This window comes from Hemitrygon akajei, chromosome 16 (assembly GCF_048418815.1).
Source record: "Hemitrygon akajei chromosome 16, sHemAka1.3, whole genome shotgun sequence".
Classification (NCBI taxonomy): Eukaryota; Metazoa; Chordata; class Chondrichthyes; order Myliobatiformes; family Dasyatidae; genus Hemitrygon; species Hemitrygon akajei.
In genome coordinates, this window is record NC_133139.1 from 15,484,382 (window position 1) to 15,504,230 (window position 19,849).

The 19,849-nt window shown below is 39.7% G+C and overlaps 1 protein-coding gene across 1 annotated transcript in view; it reads right to left on the reverse strand.

Annotated features, from left to right (window-relative positions):
• The window catches only part of LOC140739776 (potassium/sodium hyperpolarization-activated cyclic nucleotide-gated channel 2-like), a 165,255-nt gene extending 146,817 nt beyond the window's left edge, over positions 1-18,438 (reverse strand). Inside the window, exon 1 of the mRNA XM_073068285.1 lies at positions 17,613-18,438. Coding sequence (XP_072924386.1) covers positions 17,613-18,280 — 668 coding nt within the window. The 5' untranslated portion in view covers positions 18,281-18,438. The remainder of the gene's footprint in view (positions 1-17,612) is intronic.
• Positions 18,439-19,849: the final 1,411 nt, after the last annotated feature.

Below are 19,849 nucleotides of genomic sequence, written 5' to 3' on the forward strand. Positions count from 1 at the left end.
GTGTCGATATCTGTGAAATAATATTTATTCTCTTCAGTTTATTACTTTAAATAATTTATTAAAAACCTAAATTCACTCAACTTGTGAGACACTTAAAGCAACTCAACATAGAAAATAGGCCCTTCAGTCCGATCGGGCCATGCAACCAAGTTCCATTAAACCATAAGTCATAGGAAAATAATTAGACCATTCAGTTCATTGTCTTTCCATCATGGCTGATTAATGATTCATCTCAGCCCTTCTCCCTGTAACCTTTGATGTCCTGACTAATCAAGAACCTATCAGCCTCCATTTTAAATATACCAAATGACTTGCTGTCTGCAGTGATGAATTCCGTAGGTTCTCCTCTTTCTGGCTAAGAAAGTTCTCATCACCTCTTGTATTCTGAGGCTGCGTTCTCTGGACATAGACTCCCCCACTATTAGAAACACCCCATACGATGTCCACTCTGCTGAGACCTTTCAATTTTCAATAGGTTTCAATGAGATTCTCTCCTTATTCTTCTTAACTCCGACTTGTACAGGTCCAGAGCCATCAAATGCTCCTCGTATGTTGACCTTCTCTTTCCTGGGAGCATTCTCGCAAACCTCCTCTGGACCTTCTCCACCAGCACATTCTTTCTTAGACAAGGTGCCCAAAACTGCTCACAATACTCCAAATGTGGTCAGGCTACTGCCTTATAAAACCTCAGCATTACATCATTTTCTAAATGAATGAGTCCCAATTGTCTGCTTTTAGTTAATATCCTGATAAATCTTTCTTAACCACACTACTGCTAAGATTACCCATGTAAACAATTTCCTTTAATGACTATCAATGCCTTAATTTCTATGGTAATTGCTCGCCACCTGTTACACCAACTATTTTTCATTAACTAAGTACTGCAGTCTAAACTTCTTTTACACCTATTGCACTGTTTCAACAAAAAATTAAATCTAATTTTTTTCTTACCAGGCAAGCTTACTAGTTTCTCTAACAAACAAGAGAAAACCTGCAGATGCTGGAAATCCAAGCAACACACACAAAATGGTGAAGGAACTCAGCAGGTCAGGAAGCATCTATAGAAAAGGGTACAGTCGAAGTTTTGAGCCGAGACCTTCAGAAGGACTCTTTTCCATAGATACTGCCAGGCCTGCTGAGTTCCTCCACCATTTCATGTGCGTTCCTTTAGTTCCTCTCTATGTAAGATTATTCTCAAATAAATAACAGATGTTATAAAGTATTAGTCTGAACAAAATACTTCTCATGTTTTACATTCACTTGACGTATGACTGTTTTTCGGATTGAAAATTATTTATTAAAAAAACAGCATGAACTGAAATGTTCAGCTGTGCCTGTCAGTGGATTGTGTGTCACTCTACTGAATTAGTCACTGTGAAGATTTTATTATATTATTTTTGTCAAGGCCATGTAAGATAAATTATTGGTTGGAATTTTATGCACTTAACATTTTTAACCATCTTAAAAAGCTAAGGTAAGTATACAATTCTGATTACATAGAAGTTTATTAGAAATGTGAACTTGTCTAAAACATCTAAATGATAGACTCAGAGTATTAGCATAAGGGCTTAATGTGGCAATGTTCTTTAGCATCATATCCAAAGCCAATATATCTATTTTATTAAACTAACATTAGTATATAGACCCAGAGGCTACTTTATTAGGGAAACCTGTACACCTGCTCATTAATGTAAATATCTAATCAGCCAATTATGTGGCAGCAAACTCAATGTATAAAAGCATGCAGACATGATCAAGAGGTTCAGTTGCTGTTCAGACCAAGCAGCATAATGAGGAAGAAATATGATCAATGTAACTGACCATGGAATGATTGCTGGTGCCAGATGGGGTGGTTTGTGTATCTAAGAAACTGCTGGACTTCTAGGATTTTCACACACAGCAGAGTCGAGAGTTTACAGAGAATGGTGTAAAAAAAAACAACAAAAAATCCAGTGAGTGGTAACACTGTGGGCAAAAATCAACAGAGGTCAGAGAAGAATGGGTGGACTGGTTCAGGCCGACAGGTAGACAACTGTAACTTAAATAACCATGTGATACAACAGTGGTATGCAGAAGAGTATCTCTGAATGCACAACACATCAAACCTTGAAGTGGATGGGCTTCAGCAGTAGAAGACCACAAGCATACACTCAGTGACCACTTTATTGGCTATAGGATTGTTAATGTTACTATATTTATTTAAAAATAATGACTGTCTTATTATCTGGGACTAATAACAAATGAAATCTGTCTTCCCTTAACTGAATCGCATAACTTGAACAGGAAAGGTGGTCATCCATCGATTTGTACAATAGTGATACTGAGATTTATCTTAAAAGTCATATTAAAAAATCATTTACATTGTTGGCATGTATTGAATCCCAGTAATGTTAATAACATGATCAGCTCTTACAGCACTAAAATATAATATAAAAGAAAATAAATGTATGGCAAATTAGAGAAACAGCATTTAAAAGAAGAGAACAAAAATGGGGACATGAACATGGAATTTTGGTAAAGATATAAATCCAGAATATTGAACATCATAGCTACTACATGAAAACAAACTAAAAGTCTAAGTGAGGGAATATTGCACTGTATGACACACTCTGTACTCACCCCGTCCCTATGCTGCCAAAGAGGCAAACAGGTGACTATATTAATTTATTTTAACCATATGCCACCCAGTAACCGCTGCCCAAGTCAACGTTACAAATTACCTTAATCCAAAGAGAAGGTGCACAGCATAAATACAATATAACAGACAACAAATAGATACATGGGTCCTACAAACCTTATAGGATGAGGGTTCAGCCAGATGAATGAAGAGTAGACAGTGGGTTCTTAAAGCAGACCAAGAATATCTCAAATGTAATTCAGAAAGGGCATTATATATTACTCTTATACTATCAGTATGATCGTGTCACATCACATTTAGTTTGGGGAAAGGGCACGCATGGAATATTCTTCCTTGTAAAATATGCAGAGTTCTGCTCTGCTCAGGTGACAGATTTAAATCCAGCAAAGAGTGAACTCGCATGTAGGCTCCAGGCTGACATTGATATAATATAAATTAATTTCTGGAATGAACCATTTGAGAATTATTCACATTTCGCATTTCACCAAGGGCAGTCAACTGCAACCATTGTGAAGTTAAGATCATGAGAAATTACCTCCAAAAAATTATTCCTGGATTCAGCTTGGGTGATTTCACAGGCAATCCCTGGTGACCTTATTGCTTCAGTATAAAGTCTGTAATACTTCTTAATTTATAATCATGTAAAAATAACTGGTGCAATTATCACAGTGGTGAAATGGGAGAGAAACAAAAAGTAAAAGGACAGCTAAGTTCATTGCCACAGGCAGCTGTGGACACCAGGTCATTGAGTATATTTAAGGCAGATGTTGATAGGTTCTTGATTAGTCTGGGTGTCAAAGGTTATGGGGAGAAGGCAGGAGAATGGGGTTGAGAGAGGGAAAATAAATCAATCATGATGGAATGATGGAGCAGACTCAATAGGCTGAAAGGCCTAATTTTGCCCCTATGTCTTATGAGATTATAAAACTCAATAAAAAATAGGAAAAGAGTCATAAGAAATATGAAATATGAAATAATTAATAAACAAGTCATTTAACCAATGTGAAAAGGGGCAGATCAAGGTAGGGTCAGTTAAATCCAAGTAAAAAGACAAACAATTCAAAGTATTTTTGCTCCAAATCGTTGATTCAAATTGTCAGTTATATCTAGTCTTTAAGTTTTGTTTTGTTCCTTTTGCAATTTTGGTTGTTCACTAAATTCTTTAAATTATGAATGAACTGAATGCATGTAGAAAGGAACAGAAAAGGAGAAAGTAATGAACAGGCTATGGCAGGAAAGCAGAAAGAAGTCATTTTGGTGAGAGCTTCAATTAATTCATAGAAAAGTACACGCAGTCGTCGGATTGTTATTCAGTCCGCAATCAGAAGTGCGGCAATGAGACATCGAAAGAAATAACCTTAATGATTATGAAAATGCAGATATAATGCTGCAACAAAGAAGAACTACTCCAGTTAACAGTGGTGTCAAAGTGGCAATAAATCTCTAACAAGTTGTGGGTGACACCATCGATTTAAGGTCACCATGTACTCTGGGTCTACTAGATCAGGTGATGGTGTCTCCTCACCCGCAAGGTCGCCACAAGGAGAGACGGACTGCGGGTGAAGCTCATATAGAATGGCCAGACTAGTGGAACATCTGGAGGCTTCTTTCTGAAGAGCATGAAATACCTGTATCTTAGACAGAGGAGGGTAATTCATCTGTTCTTTGAACTGTAAATTGCCTTGTCCATCAGTTGGGGGCTCCCATCTCAAACTGCTGAATCCTTTGTGATGAATATCGCTCGCTATGCCTAACCATCAATCCTAAAATAACTGATTAAAAATAGCCAGGAGCTGAGAACAACAATGGACATGTTTGCTGCATTCAAACAGTAGAAAATACAAGACTCTCAGTTTGACTGCATAGATTTGATTCTAGTTTCCATTATATAGATAGGCAATAGATATGGACAACAGTTAATAACTGTCTACTGTTGCAGCATCAATGCTTTTAAGTGTAGTCTAATGTTAAGGCATGTTCAAATACCCAGGTTATTATGCCGGAGAACATGATGTTTGTGTTTACTTCCTTGCAATGGGGTTCTCTACTGCACCTCGTAAATGAAATAAAGTCTATCTTAAAAATGTATTTATTCCATGAATAATATAATTGGGGTTAAAATGGCTTAACTAAAATTGGCAATCTAAAACTACACATTTAAAATAAATATATATACAAAATTTCATTAAATATAGTTCTGTAAGTAGGTATACACAATGTGTAAATTTCCTTGATTTCAATGTTCTTTTTAATTTGGTATAAAATCATGCAGATAGCTTTTATTCCTAGTCCTGGCGTACCCATGTATAGATGACCATGGGGTTCACACTGAGTTTTAGAAATAACGCCAACAACTTCTTGTGATTATCCTTGCACTTTGTGATTCTCAGTGCAAGATTAACTGTTACAGGGAACTGACATCCCTTGAATTGAAAAGGTGGATCAGCTGGAATAACTGGCATCCAACAAATGAAGATATCTTTCATAACAGCATTATCAGTTATTATTGCGGCCTCAATTATATGTGGTAGTAATTTCTGAACTCATTGTCCTGTGCTAATGTGGATCTAAATACCTGAATAACATGATTGGTGCTCCTTTTAGTACAAAATAATGTGATGGTACACCAGGTGGTGTTCGGGAGTTGAAAATTAAACAAGAAAATGTTTATCACAGTCTGTCATTGGAATTTTTTATTCTAAATGTTGTCCAAGAAGCTTTGAAAGAAGGTCCTTTATCGTGAGCTCACTGTATTATGTTTTGGTGCAAAAATTGCTCTTCATGCAACTACTGATAATTCGAAAAGTGTTGAGTGACATTTGGGAAAGCAGCTTACATCAGATCATGAAGTGATGTAACAATCTAGCCCAAGTGTTTCAACAAGGTCATTCCTGGTGCTTACTTTCCCCATTTTCTGATCTGTGGACATTTGAAGCAAACTGTATTGTAAATAGATCACCTGCCAAAGGCACTCACATTGTTGTAAGCATTTAACATTTTTCCCTCCAAATATATAATGCTTTGATACAAACTTTTGATTCATCTGTTTTAGTATCTCATGGAATTACTGGTAATATTTGATGGATACATCTAATCAGCACTGAAGCAGCAACTCTCATTAATTGATTGCTGAGCTTAAGATCTTGATCCAATGTATCAATAGTTGTATTGTGATCCATCGTACCTTCATCCAGGATAATAAGTTTTACAGTTTTTCAGATTTTGTTCTTTTGCAGTTCCCCAACCAAGGTTACATATTGAAACCTCCATATTTGACAAATTTAAGGGGAGTTTAAGAGTCAAATATGCAGATCACCCAACCCATCAAATGTTTTGAAGCTATGCCTGATGATATCAGGTACTCATGTTTATCCTTGAATTTTAGATTAATCAAAATTGGTTCCTGGGTGTCAGTATCTCTGAGGATCTACTCCAGCCCCAACATATCTATATAGCTACCAAGAAGGCATGACAGCAGCTATGTTTCAATAGGACAAAGACACTCGCAAATTTCTACAGATGTACCATGGAGAGCATTCTAACTGGCTGCATCATCGTCTGGTATGGGGGTGGGGGCTACTGCACAGGATCAAAATAAGTTGCAGAGAGTAGTAAACTGAATTAACCAGCTTCCATTGGATCCAGGACATCTTCAAGGAGCGATGTCTCAAAAGGGTGGCATCCACCATTAAGGAGACCCATCACCCAGGACATGTCTTGTTCTCATTGCTAGCATCAGGAAGGAGGTACAGAAGTCTGAAAGCACACACTCAATGATTCAGGAGTATAGGAAACTGATACAGGACTTTGTGATATGGTGCAACTCAAACTACCTGCGTCTCAATATCACCAAGACCAAGGAGATGGTGGTGGACTTTAGGAGATCTAGGCCTCATATGGAGCCAGTGATCATTAATGGAGAATGTGTGGAGCAGGTTAAGACCTACAAGTATCTGGGAGTACAGTTAGACGAGAAGCTAGACTGGACTGCCAACACAGATGCCTTGTGCAGGAAGGCACAGAGTCGACTGTACTTCCTAAGAAGGTTGGCGTCATTCAATGTCTGTAGTGAGATGCTGAAGATGTTCTATAGGTCAGTTGTGGAGAGCGCCCTCTTCTTTGTGGTGGCGTGTTGGGGAGGAAGCATTAAGAAGAGGGACGCCTCACGTCTTAATAAGCTGGTAAGGAAGGCGGGCTCTGTCGTGGGCAAAGTACTGGAGAGTTTAACATCGGTAGCTGAGCGAAGGGCGCTGAGTAGGCTACGGTCAATTATGGATAACTCTGAACATCCTCTACATAGCACCATCCAGAGACAGAGAAGCAGTTTCAGCGACAGGTTACTATCGATGCAATGCTCCTCAGACAGGATGAAGAGGTCAATACTCCCCAATGCCATTAGGCTTTACAATTCTACCGCCAGGACTTAAGAACTTTTTAAAAGCTATTATTAATGCTTTTTGAGATAGTGATTTAGATGCATATCATATTTTTTACTGAGTTAAGTATTGTATGTAATTAGTTTTGCTACAACAAGTGTATGGGACATTGGAAAAAAGTTGAATTTCCCCATGGGGATGAATAAAGTATCTATCTATCTATCTATCTATCTTATGTAATTCACATTTCTCCTATTATTATGTATTGTGTTGTACTGCTGTTGCAAAGACAACAAATTTTCATGACACATGCCAATGATGTTAAACCTGATTCTGATTCTGATATAAGGGAAGTCTTTTCCACTCCACCAGAAGATAGATAGATAGATAGATACTTTATTCATCCCCATGGGGAAATTCAACTTTTTTCCAATGTCCCATACACTTATTGTAGCAAAACTATTTACATACAATACTTAACTCAGTAAAAATATGATATGCATCTAAAATCACCCTCTCAAAAAGCATTAATAATAGCTTTTAAAAAGTTCTTAAGTAGTTTACTTAAAAACATTGAGTCCTAACCCCGGCACTTTAACCTATCTTACTCCTGGCGGTTGAATTGTAAAGCCGAATGGCATTGGGGAGTATTGATCTCTTCATCCTGTCTGAGGAGCATTGCATCGATAGCAACCTGTCGCTGAAACTGCTTCTCTGTCTCTGGATGGTGCTATGTAGAGGATGTTCAGGGTTTTCCATAATTGACCGTAACTGTACTCCCAGATACTTGTAGGTCTTAACCTGCTCCACACATTCTCCATTAATGATCACTGGCTCCATATGAGGCCTAGATCTCCTAAAGTCCACCACCATCTCCTTGGTCTTGGTGATATTGAGAATATAGGAGCATCTAAAACCAGTGGATAAACATGTAATATAAGAGTGAAAATATTTACTGAGAAAATGTTTCATGTAGATAGTGGTGGGTACATAGAAACATAGAAAACCTACAGCACAATACAGGCCCTTCGGCCCACAAAGTTGTGCTCAACATGTCCCTACCTTAGAAATTACTAGGCTTACCTATAGCCCTCTACTTTTCTAAGCTCCATTTACCTATCCAAAAGTCTCTTAAAAGACCCTATCGTATCTGACTCCACCACAGTCGCTGGCAGCCTATTCCACACATTCACCACTCTCTGAGTAAAAAACTTACCCCTGACATCTCCCCTCTACCTACTCCCCAGAACCTTAAACCTGTGTCCTCTTGTGGCAACCATTTCAGCCCTGTGAAAAAGCCTCTGACTATCGACATGATCAATGCCTCTCATCATCTCATACATGTATGGAATAAGCCGCTGGAGGAAGCTGTAGATGCAGCTACAATTACAATAATTAAATTTAGACAGGTACATGCATAGAAAAGGTTTAGAGGGATATAGGCCAAAGGCAGGCAAATGGGACTAGCTCAGATGGACATCTTAATCACCTTGGACAAGTTAGGCTGAAGGTCCTGTTTCTGTGAATGTATAACTCTATGAATCTTTAGCTAAGCATCCAAAAATTAATTCATTGGTCATTGTAAACATCTAAGGCATTTCTTTATTATCTCACTGAACCTGATTCTTTCTCTTGGATATCTTCATCTTAGATATCATCATAGCTGGTTTCCCACAAAAAAAGCTCAGTGCACTATTTTTCAGTTTCTCTTCATGGGCCAGCTGGACCAAAATATTTAGGTAAAATCCAAGCAAATATGTAGTACCTCAAAAATAGATCTGAAAAGAACAATATCAATTTTCAATGAAGGAAATTAAGAGTAGCTACCTTTGGACAACAGAGAGCCAGTTTTGTGGGGGGTGCAATTACAAAAACTCAGAGTGTGGTACTCATCTTTATGCAAAACCAAACATTCAAAATTTACAGATTTTTAGATTGTTTTGTTACTGAACTATGTGTAGACCACACTGACATCTTATTTTTACAAAAAATTATTTAGCGAAGTTCTGGTCATCTCCTTTCTGCAGTTATTGCACTGCTTAAGTTCTCAAGCACTGAGAAAAACCACAACAAGCAATGGGAACCCAATTTTAAAAATCATTTAAAATGTTGACTTGTCAATAGATTTGTTCATTTTTATTAACATTAGCTGCAAAATCTGTTAACTAAATAAACAAGATTTGCACTGACATTTAAAAGCAGTGGAAATTCTGTTGATGTGGGAAGGAAGGTATGTGGGGGGAGAGGGGGATGAGTAGGAGGTGGGATGGATTGGGAGTATGTCTTTTGGTATGTGGATAAGTTTCAGCACCACAGACAGCTCCTTGGTGGCGCAAGCTCCCAGGTTGTGCTCTTGAATGGTACATCGCCTAGAGAGCTACTGGAAAATCCCAAACTTCCTGGGCGGGTGAGGCTATTCCCTGGACAATCACTATCATGAGACTGTGAAGGAGGAATTGAACAGAATACTAAGGGCAAGCCTGTATCTCATTCTCGATGCCTCACTCTCATGGCTTAGTAGAACTCACAACACCAAAGTTCCACTATGATGCACCATAAGTCTATTTCTATGTGACACAACTTTGGAGAGAAAATAAATAGATTAAATTTTTTTCTAGTTCCTTATCTCACTGTGGGAAATGCAGTATTTGCCCCAGTGGGAGAGTGGTGGTTGCAATTATAAGCAAAGCAAAATGTTTTAAAAATCTGTGTGACTGGAAAGTTTTATCCAGACCAGCAGAGAATGTAAGAGTTGGGGAGGAAGAATTTAATTCATATTTTGTGAACATCTGGTTCATCAAGGTGAAGAAGGTTAGTTCTGCGAAATGTGGTACTTTACAAATTTTTTAAAACTTTCATGCCTTTTGAACTACATTGCTATTTCCTGTAGAATTAACGCTTTCGTGTTATGGTTACATATCAGCTGAAAATGTTTTGCATATGGGCTCTGACAGATGTATCGCTCATTCTGTCAACTAGAAATGGATTCAAACCCAGCTGGTTAGATAAAGTACCAGTTTCCAGACTTCACCACCAGAAAATGTGACTTAAATTTTTATTGTACAGCTGTACCGCTACTCATGTTTTAGCAATATAAAATGGCACAATTAGCGCACAGGTTCTGTAAGTTGGTGCTAACTTTGGAAAATATGCACATTTTAAAAGAAACCATAATGACTTTGCTTGCATTAACCTTCCAAAGTACTAGTTTGTATCCACAGGACAAACAATGTTAACTAACCATTAAAATATTTGTATTTGCTCATGATAGCTCCTATTAAGAAATGAGGCCTTGCCAGATTGCACACGATATTCATGGATTAAATTGGCACTCTACACCACGAGGTTCCTTATGGTTGACATAGCTGGGGGTGGTAGTGGGGATATGCTCCCACCATCTATTAAACACTGCCCATGAAGTGTGCTCAAATAGCCTCTGACAACCAAATCCAGCTCCTGGCCTTCACATGTGGTTTAGCTACTAAGCCCATCAGAACCATTTCTACTGACAGGAGAAGGATCAAAGGCACCTTAAACCCAGTCACTTCAGGCAGATAGGGCTCATCAGCCATAGCCAGTAGCTCATCTAGGTGAAGGAAAACACTGATCTCAAACCTCCCCTGCCTTGCAGCTATACCCACTCATAGGGAAGGCTTCAGGAGTAAATGTTGCGGAGAAGTCCTGAGTTGGAGTCCCCAATATTGAGCTCATTGCTGACTGGCAACTCCGGTGACACTGCTGCTGTCAAACTCTTTTGGTCTCTGCCGTTCCTTTGGATTCATCAGCTGCATGGAGAGGGGTAGCATGCTGCATGGGCAACAGCTTGCTCTCCATATCGGACTGCCCAAGTTTGCATACTGGTTCACTTGTCATATAGAGAGCTGGCACACAACATCCATTCTCAATCCCAACCAATGGAGGGCCACACATTGAAGAATTTCATCAGCCGTGTGAGATATAAATTAGCAGGTCTGCATATAATCCTAGACACACTTGTATAGACATGAAGAGAGACGTTAATTTAGAAATATTCCCTTGTCCACTTCCAAGTATCCAATACCTTATATATTTGTCTTCTAAATGAACATAGGTAGCTTCCTAAATAAAATTCTTGACAGTGCAAATAAAGCATATATTACTGAAAGGATGGACTGATCTGGTGAGTGCTTTCCTGCATCTCACAGTTGCTGGGCCGTTATCCATGTAATTATTCACCTTAAACTCTAGGTGGCTATGTGCTTGGACTTGCCAGTCAGGTTACCTGTGTATTTAAACTGAGCAACTGGCATTGCAATGGCATAATGCTTGTAATCTCTGAGAATGGATTTTCAGCCTCTGTAGAAAATTAACAGTGTTATTGTATGAATTAGATTTCCACAGACATATCTTTAAGGTGAGGAGAGGAAAGTTTAGGGGGATGTGATAGGTAAGTTGTTAAGCAGAGGCCAGTGGGTGCACTGCCAGGGTTGGTGGTAGGGCAGGGGTTCCCAACCTTTTTTACGTGATGGACCAATACGTAAGAGGTCTGTGGACCCCATGCTGGGAACCCCTGTGGCAGAGGCTGATACAATAGGTACATTTAAAAGACTCTTGGATAGACACATGGATGTAAGAAAAATGGAAGTTTTAAAGGCTGTGTAGGAGGAAAGGGTTAGGTTGAGCATGGAGTAGCTTTATTTAGGTTGATACAACACTGTGGGCTGAAGAACCCATACTATGGTGAACTGCTCTATGTTCTATTGCTAAAATGACATGACCAATTTAGGACTTTCAATTGGGAACTATTACTATATTGTTCATAAATAGCCTACCACTAAATATTATAAGCATTAAGAGCTATGTAATGTGAGTGTGTGTATGAGAGAAAAAATATAGATGCCACTGAATGCAAGTTTAGTCTCTAGTAAAACATTTTAATTCAAAAAGTGTATTGCAGTAATAATTAATATTTCTTTAAAATCAGGTTAAAGACTTACATTGTTTAGCCCTTAAAAGAAATTAAAATACAATTAATTAGTAATAAAATACATGAACCTATCTAGTTGGTGGAACAGATAAGAAATAATAAATTGCTGAGCAGTCAGTTGTTGAATGCTAAACTGGTGAACATACATTTTGCTTTAACCTGGAATGGAAGAAAGGAAGAAAGTTATATTTCATTCTTCGCATCAGTCTTCACTGTGGAAGACATAGCAGTATGATGGAAGTTCCAGATGCCAGAGGGCATGAAGTGTGTGAAGTTACCATAACTGGACACAAGATCCTTGGGAAACGGTAAGGTCTTAAGATATATAGGTCACCTAGACAGATGGTGTACACCCCAGGGTTTTGAACGAGGTGGCTGAAGAGATTGTGGAAGCATTAGTGAGAAGACTAGATTCTGGAATGGTTCCAGAAGACTGGGAAATTGCAAATGTCACTGCACTTTCCATGAATGGAGAGAGGCAGAAGAAAGGAAACTATTGGTCAGTTAGTCAGCCTCAATGGTTGGGAAGGTGTTGGAGTCGATGATTATAGATGAGGTTTCAGGGTACTTAGAAGCACATGATAAAACAGGCCATAGTCAACATGGTTTCCTCAGAGGAAAATCTTTCCTGAAAAATCTGTTGGAACTCTTTGAAAAAATAACAAGCATGATAGAAAAGGAGAATCACTCAATGTTGTGCACTTGAGTTTTCAGAAGGCTTTTGACAAGATACCAATATGAGGCAGCTTAACAAGCTATGAGCCCATGGTATTACAGGACAAATTTCAGCATGGATAAAGCAACAGCTGATTGGCAGGAGGCAAAAAGTGGGAATAAAGGGAGCCTTTTCTGGCTGGCTGCCAGTGACTAGTGGTGTTCCACAGGGGTCTGTGTTGGGACTGTTTCATAATATGTCAGTGATTTGGATGATAGAATTGATTACTTTGTTGCAAAGTTTGCAGACAATATGAAGACAGGTGTAAGGGCAGGTAGTTTTGAGGAACTAGAGAGGCTGCAGAAGGACTCAAACTGATTAGGAGAATGGGCAAAGAAATAGTAGATGGAATACAGTGTTGGGAAGTGTATGGTCATGCACTTTGGTAGAAGAAATGAAAAGGCTGACCTTTCTTCTAAATGGAGAGAAAATACAAAAAAACTGAGGTGCAATGGGTCTTGGGAATCCTTGCTAGGATTCCCTAAAGGTTAATTTGCAGGTTGAGTCTGTGGTGAGGAAGGCAAATGCGATGTTAGCATTCATTTCAAGAGGACTAGAATATAAAACAAAGGATGAAATGTTCAGGCTTTATAAAGCACTGGTGAGGCCTCACTTTGAATATTGGAAGCAGTGCCCCTTAATTTAGAAAGAACATGCTGAAACTGGAGAGGGTTCAAAATGATTCCAGGATTGAATGACTTGGCATATGAAGAGTGCTTAATGGCTCCATGCCTTAGTTTACTAGAATTCAGAAGAATGAGGGGTGACCTCATTGACACCTATCGAATGATGAAGGGCCTTGAAAGAGTGGACATAAAGAGGATGTTTCCTTTGGCCGGAGCGTCTCAGACCAGAGGACATAGGCTCAGAGTAGAGAGCTGTCCTTTTAGAATGGAGAAGAGGAGGAAACTCCTTAGCTAGAGAGTGGTGAATCTTTACCCCAAGCAGCTGTGGAGGCCAAGTCTTTATGTATATTTAAGACAGTGTTTGATTGGTCAGGACATGAAGGGATACAGAGAAATGGCAGGAGATTGGGGCTGAGAGGAAAATTGGATCAGCCATGATAAAATTTTGGAGCAGACGTGATAGGGCAAATGGCCTAATTCTGCTCCCAAATCTTATGTTCTTAATTATTTCAGCCAAATATTCCAGCATAAAATTGTCAATGCTCCTAACTGGAGACAACTGCTAATATTACTAAAATATGTAAAAGTAAATTTGTTGAAACTCCTGAGAAACTCTCTTAATTTGGGATTACAGTGGGGTTAATTTAAAAAATCAAAATATATAATTTTTGGCATTAAGATTAAAGTCTTTATCCTGTTCATCTCTGCTTCTGCATGAATGTCTCTTTTATACTTGAGCTATCTTAGTAATTCAACTTATCCTGTGCATAATTTAATCACAATAGGCCTCCACCATCACATTTCTATAGAACAAATGAGCATAAAATCAGTGATTGATATATTAATGTCACAGTTTGTTTTTGTTCTTATTTAGGGAATCCTTTAGATGGCATGTGGTCTGGAACATCCAGTATAATAGATTTATTTTCAGTTTTGTTTCTGAAATGCTTAATACACAAACTTAATGTAAAGATGTGAAAAACAATATCAACAAACTCTACTCTATAGGTTGCCATGCTGCTATTTATTACTCATCTTGTGCACATAAGCTCAGTAGTTATTATTTTTCGGTGCCTTTGGTAAAGTATTCTCAGAGCTGCAAATTGCAATATGTCATTGTCAAACATGGCGGTAACAATTCCACTGGGACTTTACTGGAGTTGAAACATGCATTTAGCTGCATTAAGTGCTGCGGCTGGCATATCTATCTTGCTTTCTCCCACACACACACACACACACACACACACACACACACACACACACACACACACACACACACACACACACACACACACACACACACACACACACACACACACACACACACACACACACACACACACACACACACACACACACACACACACACACACACACACACACACTATTCCCTGCACCCACTGCTATCAAAATAGAAGAGCAGAAAACTACTCATATTTCATTTGTGTAACTTCATATTAGAGTAAACACGACCCTACTGAATGAATACCGTACTTCAACACCAAGCAGTTTCTAAACAAGATAAAATTCACATTAATTTTCATTATAATTAGCTGTCCACCCCTCTTATCAAATGTAATTGTGGTTGCATTCCCCTAATGCAACATCTTTTCAATAAAAAATGACCATAAGTCCAAGCTTTTTCAAGTCCCATTCAACAATGAAGTCTTAAAAAGATTAGATCCAAATGGGAGAATGGTGGACTGTACAAAGCAGCACTTTAAAACAGATAATAAATGAGGCACTTTCGAATCATTTCTAAAGGCATAATTGAAAGAAATGGAAAATTGAAGGAGGCATAATTTTATGGTGATTGGAGGCAAGGTATGACAGACGTAAGTTCTTTACACAGTGCGTAGCAGGTTTTTGGAACGCCATGCCAGGTTTGGTGGTAGAAGCAGATACACTAGGTGCATTTAAGAAACTCTTTAAAAGGCACATGTATGATAGAACAATGGAAGGGGGTTATATAGGAAACAATAGTTAGATTAATCTTAAAGTATGTTTAAAGGTTGGCACAATGTTGTGGTCTGAAAGGTCTGTACTGTGCTGTAGTTTTCTATGTCCCCATTTTCAAAATAGGGAAAAATATATTTAGTTGAATGTATAGTACATGTGCAATCTATTCTGTACAAGCTGTTTGGAAAGGAATTAGTTGAAACATCTGATAAATTGGATGATAGAATTATTAATGGAAAGTACAAGTACAATAAGGAAAATTATACTACAACAGAGTTCCAATATTTGGACAAACAGTATGGATGTGGGATGTGAGATGTGAAGATGAGTCAATAATTCTCATGATTGTAAACAGAAATTGCAGCATGGATTAACTTATATGTATGACTAGATCCAAAGAAGAATTGTATATTGAAAACATCCAAATATTGGTCCGAATATTTGTAAGTTGAATGTTAAGGATACTGTTATTCTGTATCTTGGTCAGTCACTGGTAAGTCTATTTGACTTGGTAAGTCTATTTGGCCTATACCATACTCCTGTAACACTTCTGCTGCCAAGTACCAAAGCAATGGAAGTTAGACTGCAGCTTTTTGCTGACATTGTATGACATTATCAGCCATCATATCGACCACAGCCCTTGTTTCATAGGGGCAACTGTGAAGCAAATAATCCAATAAGAATGAGAGCTGAACAATGCCAAGCATACTACCAATGAGATATGAATAACTGTTGTCTGTTTTATTCAAATAAGTCCAAATGTTCTTCACTTACATTCCTGAGGAGGAAAATGTATCACTACATTGTGAGAAATGGGCAATACTAAGCCTGAGGAGTTGGGTCTATCAATAATAAAATCCGAAAGCTCTAAAATTAACCGAGGTGTTTTTTTTTTAACAATGAGATAGATATGTTATAATTTCAAAGACGTGAAATAAAGTGCCTTCTGAATTTACAGTGTAACTCCGGCTGTGTTCATTAACTGGTGAGAAAAAAAAGGGGGGTATTTCCATTCAGGGAGGAGCCAGTTGCAGTGCACAGGACTGTAAACAGTAAAGAAGGGTCTCGGCCCGAAACGTCGACTGTTCATTCGTTTCCATAGATGCTGCCTGACCCGCTGAGTTCCTTCAGCATTTTGCGCGTGTTGCTCTGGATTTCCAGCATCTGCAGAATCTCTCGTGTTCATGTTTTGCTCCTGGACGTTTTGTTTTAATAGAAGCGAAAGTGCCTGCAGCGGTGACAGCAGAAGGCATTTTACTCTCCGCCGCCCTCCCAGAAGAGACAAGCGCACGCCACTCCGTTCCCCCATCCCCTCGCATCCCTGGAGATGCTGGTGATAAAGTGCCTTGTCTGCTCAAGGGGTGGGATGATGTGATAACGCTGTCGCCAGCCGCCACACGGCCCAAGGACACAGAAGCTTCGGAAATGCATCAATGCCAAAAATAAATTCTCAGGTCACCTTTATACATTATACCACAGTACTTTGCCCCAGGTGATGAAGGGAACATCCCTTTAGAAAATATAATTTAATTAAGCAATGTACTTGGTATGCACAAGATTAATATATACAAGCATTTATTAAACAGTATAAATATGCTTCAAGGAAATTGTTACAAATGCGGCAATGCCCCGAAGCTCGTATGTGATTTGTTACACTAATTAGTGGCTCCCGAGAAGTTAAGTGTTGTCTTCGCTAGGACCACCTGAGCTGTTAGCTCGTCCGAAGCCCGAAGAATACCACTTCTCCAGAACAGAGGACAGTTTCTTGTCCACTGCAGTTGTGCGGCGTCTCTCACAGAGCTGAAATCAAATTCACTTCGAAAAACACACCCTTACTCTCCGAGCCGAGCAAAAGGAACAGGGGCTTAGCTCCGCAAACTGTGGGGGGGGGGGGGGGGGGGGGGCTACCGCATTTGCGACTTTTAAAAGGATCTTTGTTAACTCGTCGTCAGTTTAAATGTGGGAATGTCTGCTTCCAAAGATTAGCAGGCATCCCAATCGAGCAGGCTAGAGTCAATCGACCTTCAATATTGCAGGTGGCAACCGACATACAATTGGTGATATTGGTGCTTGCAATCGTTTTGCATAATTATATGCATTATGTTTAACGTGCGAGGAGTAGTTTGCATACAAATATATACAAGCAAATACACTATGTATGAATCACGTTTAATGTATGAGGAGTACTTTGTGTACTATTATATACAAGCTGATAGTGTATGTGTCTCGTTTTTAATGCCTGTGAGGTAGGTTATGTTCAATTCTATACATGCAGATACAATGTCTGCGCATCATGTTTCGTGTCTAAGGGCCCCCCCGTTGCAGAACTCACCGAAAGTCACTGTAAGGGTGGATAATCCATGCACCAGCTGATTTCACTCTCTCCTGCTCCCTTTCCACAGCCTTCTGGCTGCCAAACATTCGCAGGGAAAACTTGTTAACCCCCGGCTGAAGCATAGCCCCAAATTGCCTCTGCATGAAGCTGGCCTGGCTGCCGCTCTGCTCGCCATCCTCGGCCAGGATCTGCTCGGCGCCCTCCGACATGAGAAAGCTCACGGAATTCCTCTCCTGCTGCTGAAGCTGGGACGACTTCCTGCTCGGGGCGGCAGAGAAAGCCACTTTGTTCTCTTTCTTCTCTTCGTTCTGCAACGAACCTCCTCCTTCCATGTCTGGCTTCTTCTCCTCGCTCCTGTCGTGTTCAGCCCTGTTGATGGAGGACTGACTTCCCTGGGTCATCCTAATATCACCGTTCGTGTTGCATTTCATGTTCACGACCGTCTCTGCCTCTCCGCGGTTCGGCTCCCCTTGCTTACTATCGTTATTATTATGTCCTCGGCTGCCTCCCCCTCCTGGAGTTGACGACATCGCCTTCATCCTGATGCTTTTGCTGCGGGTATCCTCCTCGTTGTCATCCTCTTCGTCCATGATGCTCGATTTGGGACCTATGTGCTGAGGTAGGCTGTACAACCGTCTTCGCATAGTAGGACGCAATTTGTCCATGGATGCTGATATGGTTGGAGAGGTATGCTTTGACGTCTTATGAGCTGGGTGTACGTGACATTTTTGCTTAAGTGGCGCGTGAAGGCAGGGACGTGGTTGTCCTCGTCCACACTTCCCGAGAAGGTGAACCGACCCACCAGGCTACATCTCACATCGCCCACATCCCTGCCCCGAGCCACCTTAGGGTGCCCATTTTAAAGTTAGACGGGAAAACGCGTTTGCGTTTTCGTTCCGGGCGGTCACGGTCTTCGTGCACAAATTGTCTGCAACACTTTGCGAAGGACAATTTGGGATTACCTGGTTGGGGGGGGGGCAGTATTTATATATATAAAGAAACGACTGTATTTATGTAGCGCCCTCAAGCGCCTGTTTAATACTGGCCGCGTTTCACAGCGGAATCCGGTTTCAGTTACCCGGTGTTGCTTAGACACTTGTTAATGCGCGAAATGAACCTAGAGGCCGGGCACGGGCGGGAGGAGACGTGCGCAAGGCGTGACAAGCTGTCGCCCAGGAGCTCGGGCGGGGGGTACCCAGACCGAGAATAGCAAAGTTGGGTTTGTTTCGAAATCGAATCCACGTGCAATTAACAGAGGCAGGGTAACGGAGTGTGCTTTTTAAATCGTTTGGCTGCAACTGTGGGCAACAGTTGTGATTTTTTTTTCACAGCGTATGAGATTTGAAGGGCGGCGACACCCAAGTAAGATCTTGATTGAAATCACGGTGTCTGAAGTTAAACTGGAATTAGTGGAGAGCAGCGGTAACCGAGAGCATTACTGCTGAGTGAGTGCAGTGGATTCTCTTTAGGTCGAGAAATAACTGTTTAGGAAATCGTCCAGCTATCTACTTTAAGGATTCACATCTAGTCATTTCCAAATAAGCGCTTGCTTTTATGTCTCTGTGGGTGATGGAGCCCAGTCCTGTTGGTATACATTGCAGCAAGAACCGGATGAACACCCCAGACACTTCGTGGCGACGTAGAGGGCTGCGCAGTACCTGGTACAGGTTCACAGACATCGGAGACACCACGGTTATCCCATTTGTCGATTTGCCAGAGAGAAAAAGAAGTGCTGTTGGCCTTACTTTCTCATTTTTATTACTTCCTAGCTTCATTTCGTGCCGCTTACTGAATAAATTCTACAAAGCCGTATGGACTATTGAGCTCTCAATAAACAAATATGTTCTGTTTCAGTATTTTGTTTTGAAGCCAGATGAATAGCTTGAACCAGAATATCAAAGCAGTATTATATGACATATTGGATTTTAAGGATTTGAAATATTGCGGTACTTTTCCACAAAAGTCAATTCAAAATATAAGCTATACTGTGGGATACTGTGGCACTTGATTATTATTTTGTAATTATGTAAATGATGCACTGCTATATCAAAATTGTGTTAGTCTATGTCTGGTTCAAGCCACTCTTGATAACTGTCAACTTGTAAGAATATTAATCTTTATAATACATATTCAAATTATTTTTAAAGGAACAAATCTGTATGTGTCAAGATAAAATGTACTCCTTAAGATTCCAATATTTATTTTGAATAAAATCAAAATGAGTAACAATTTTA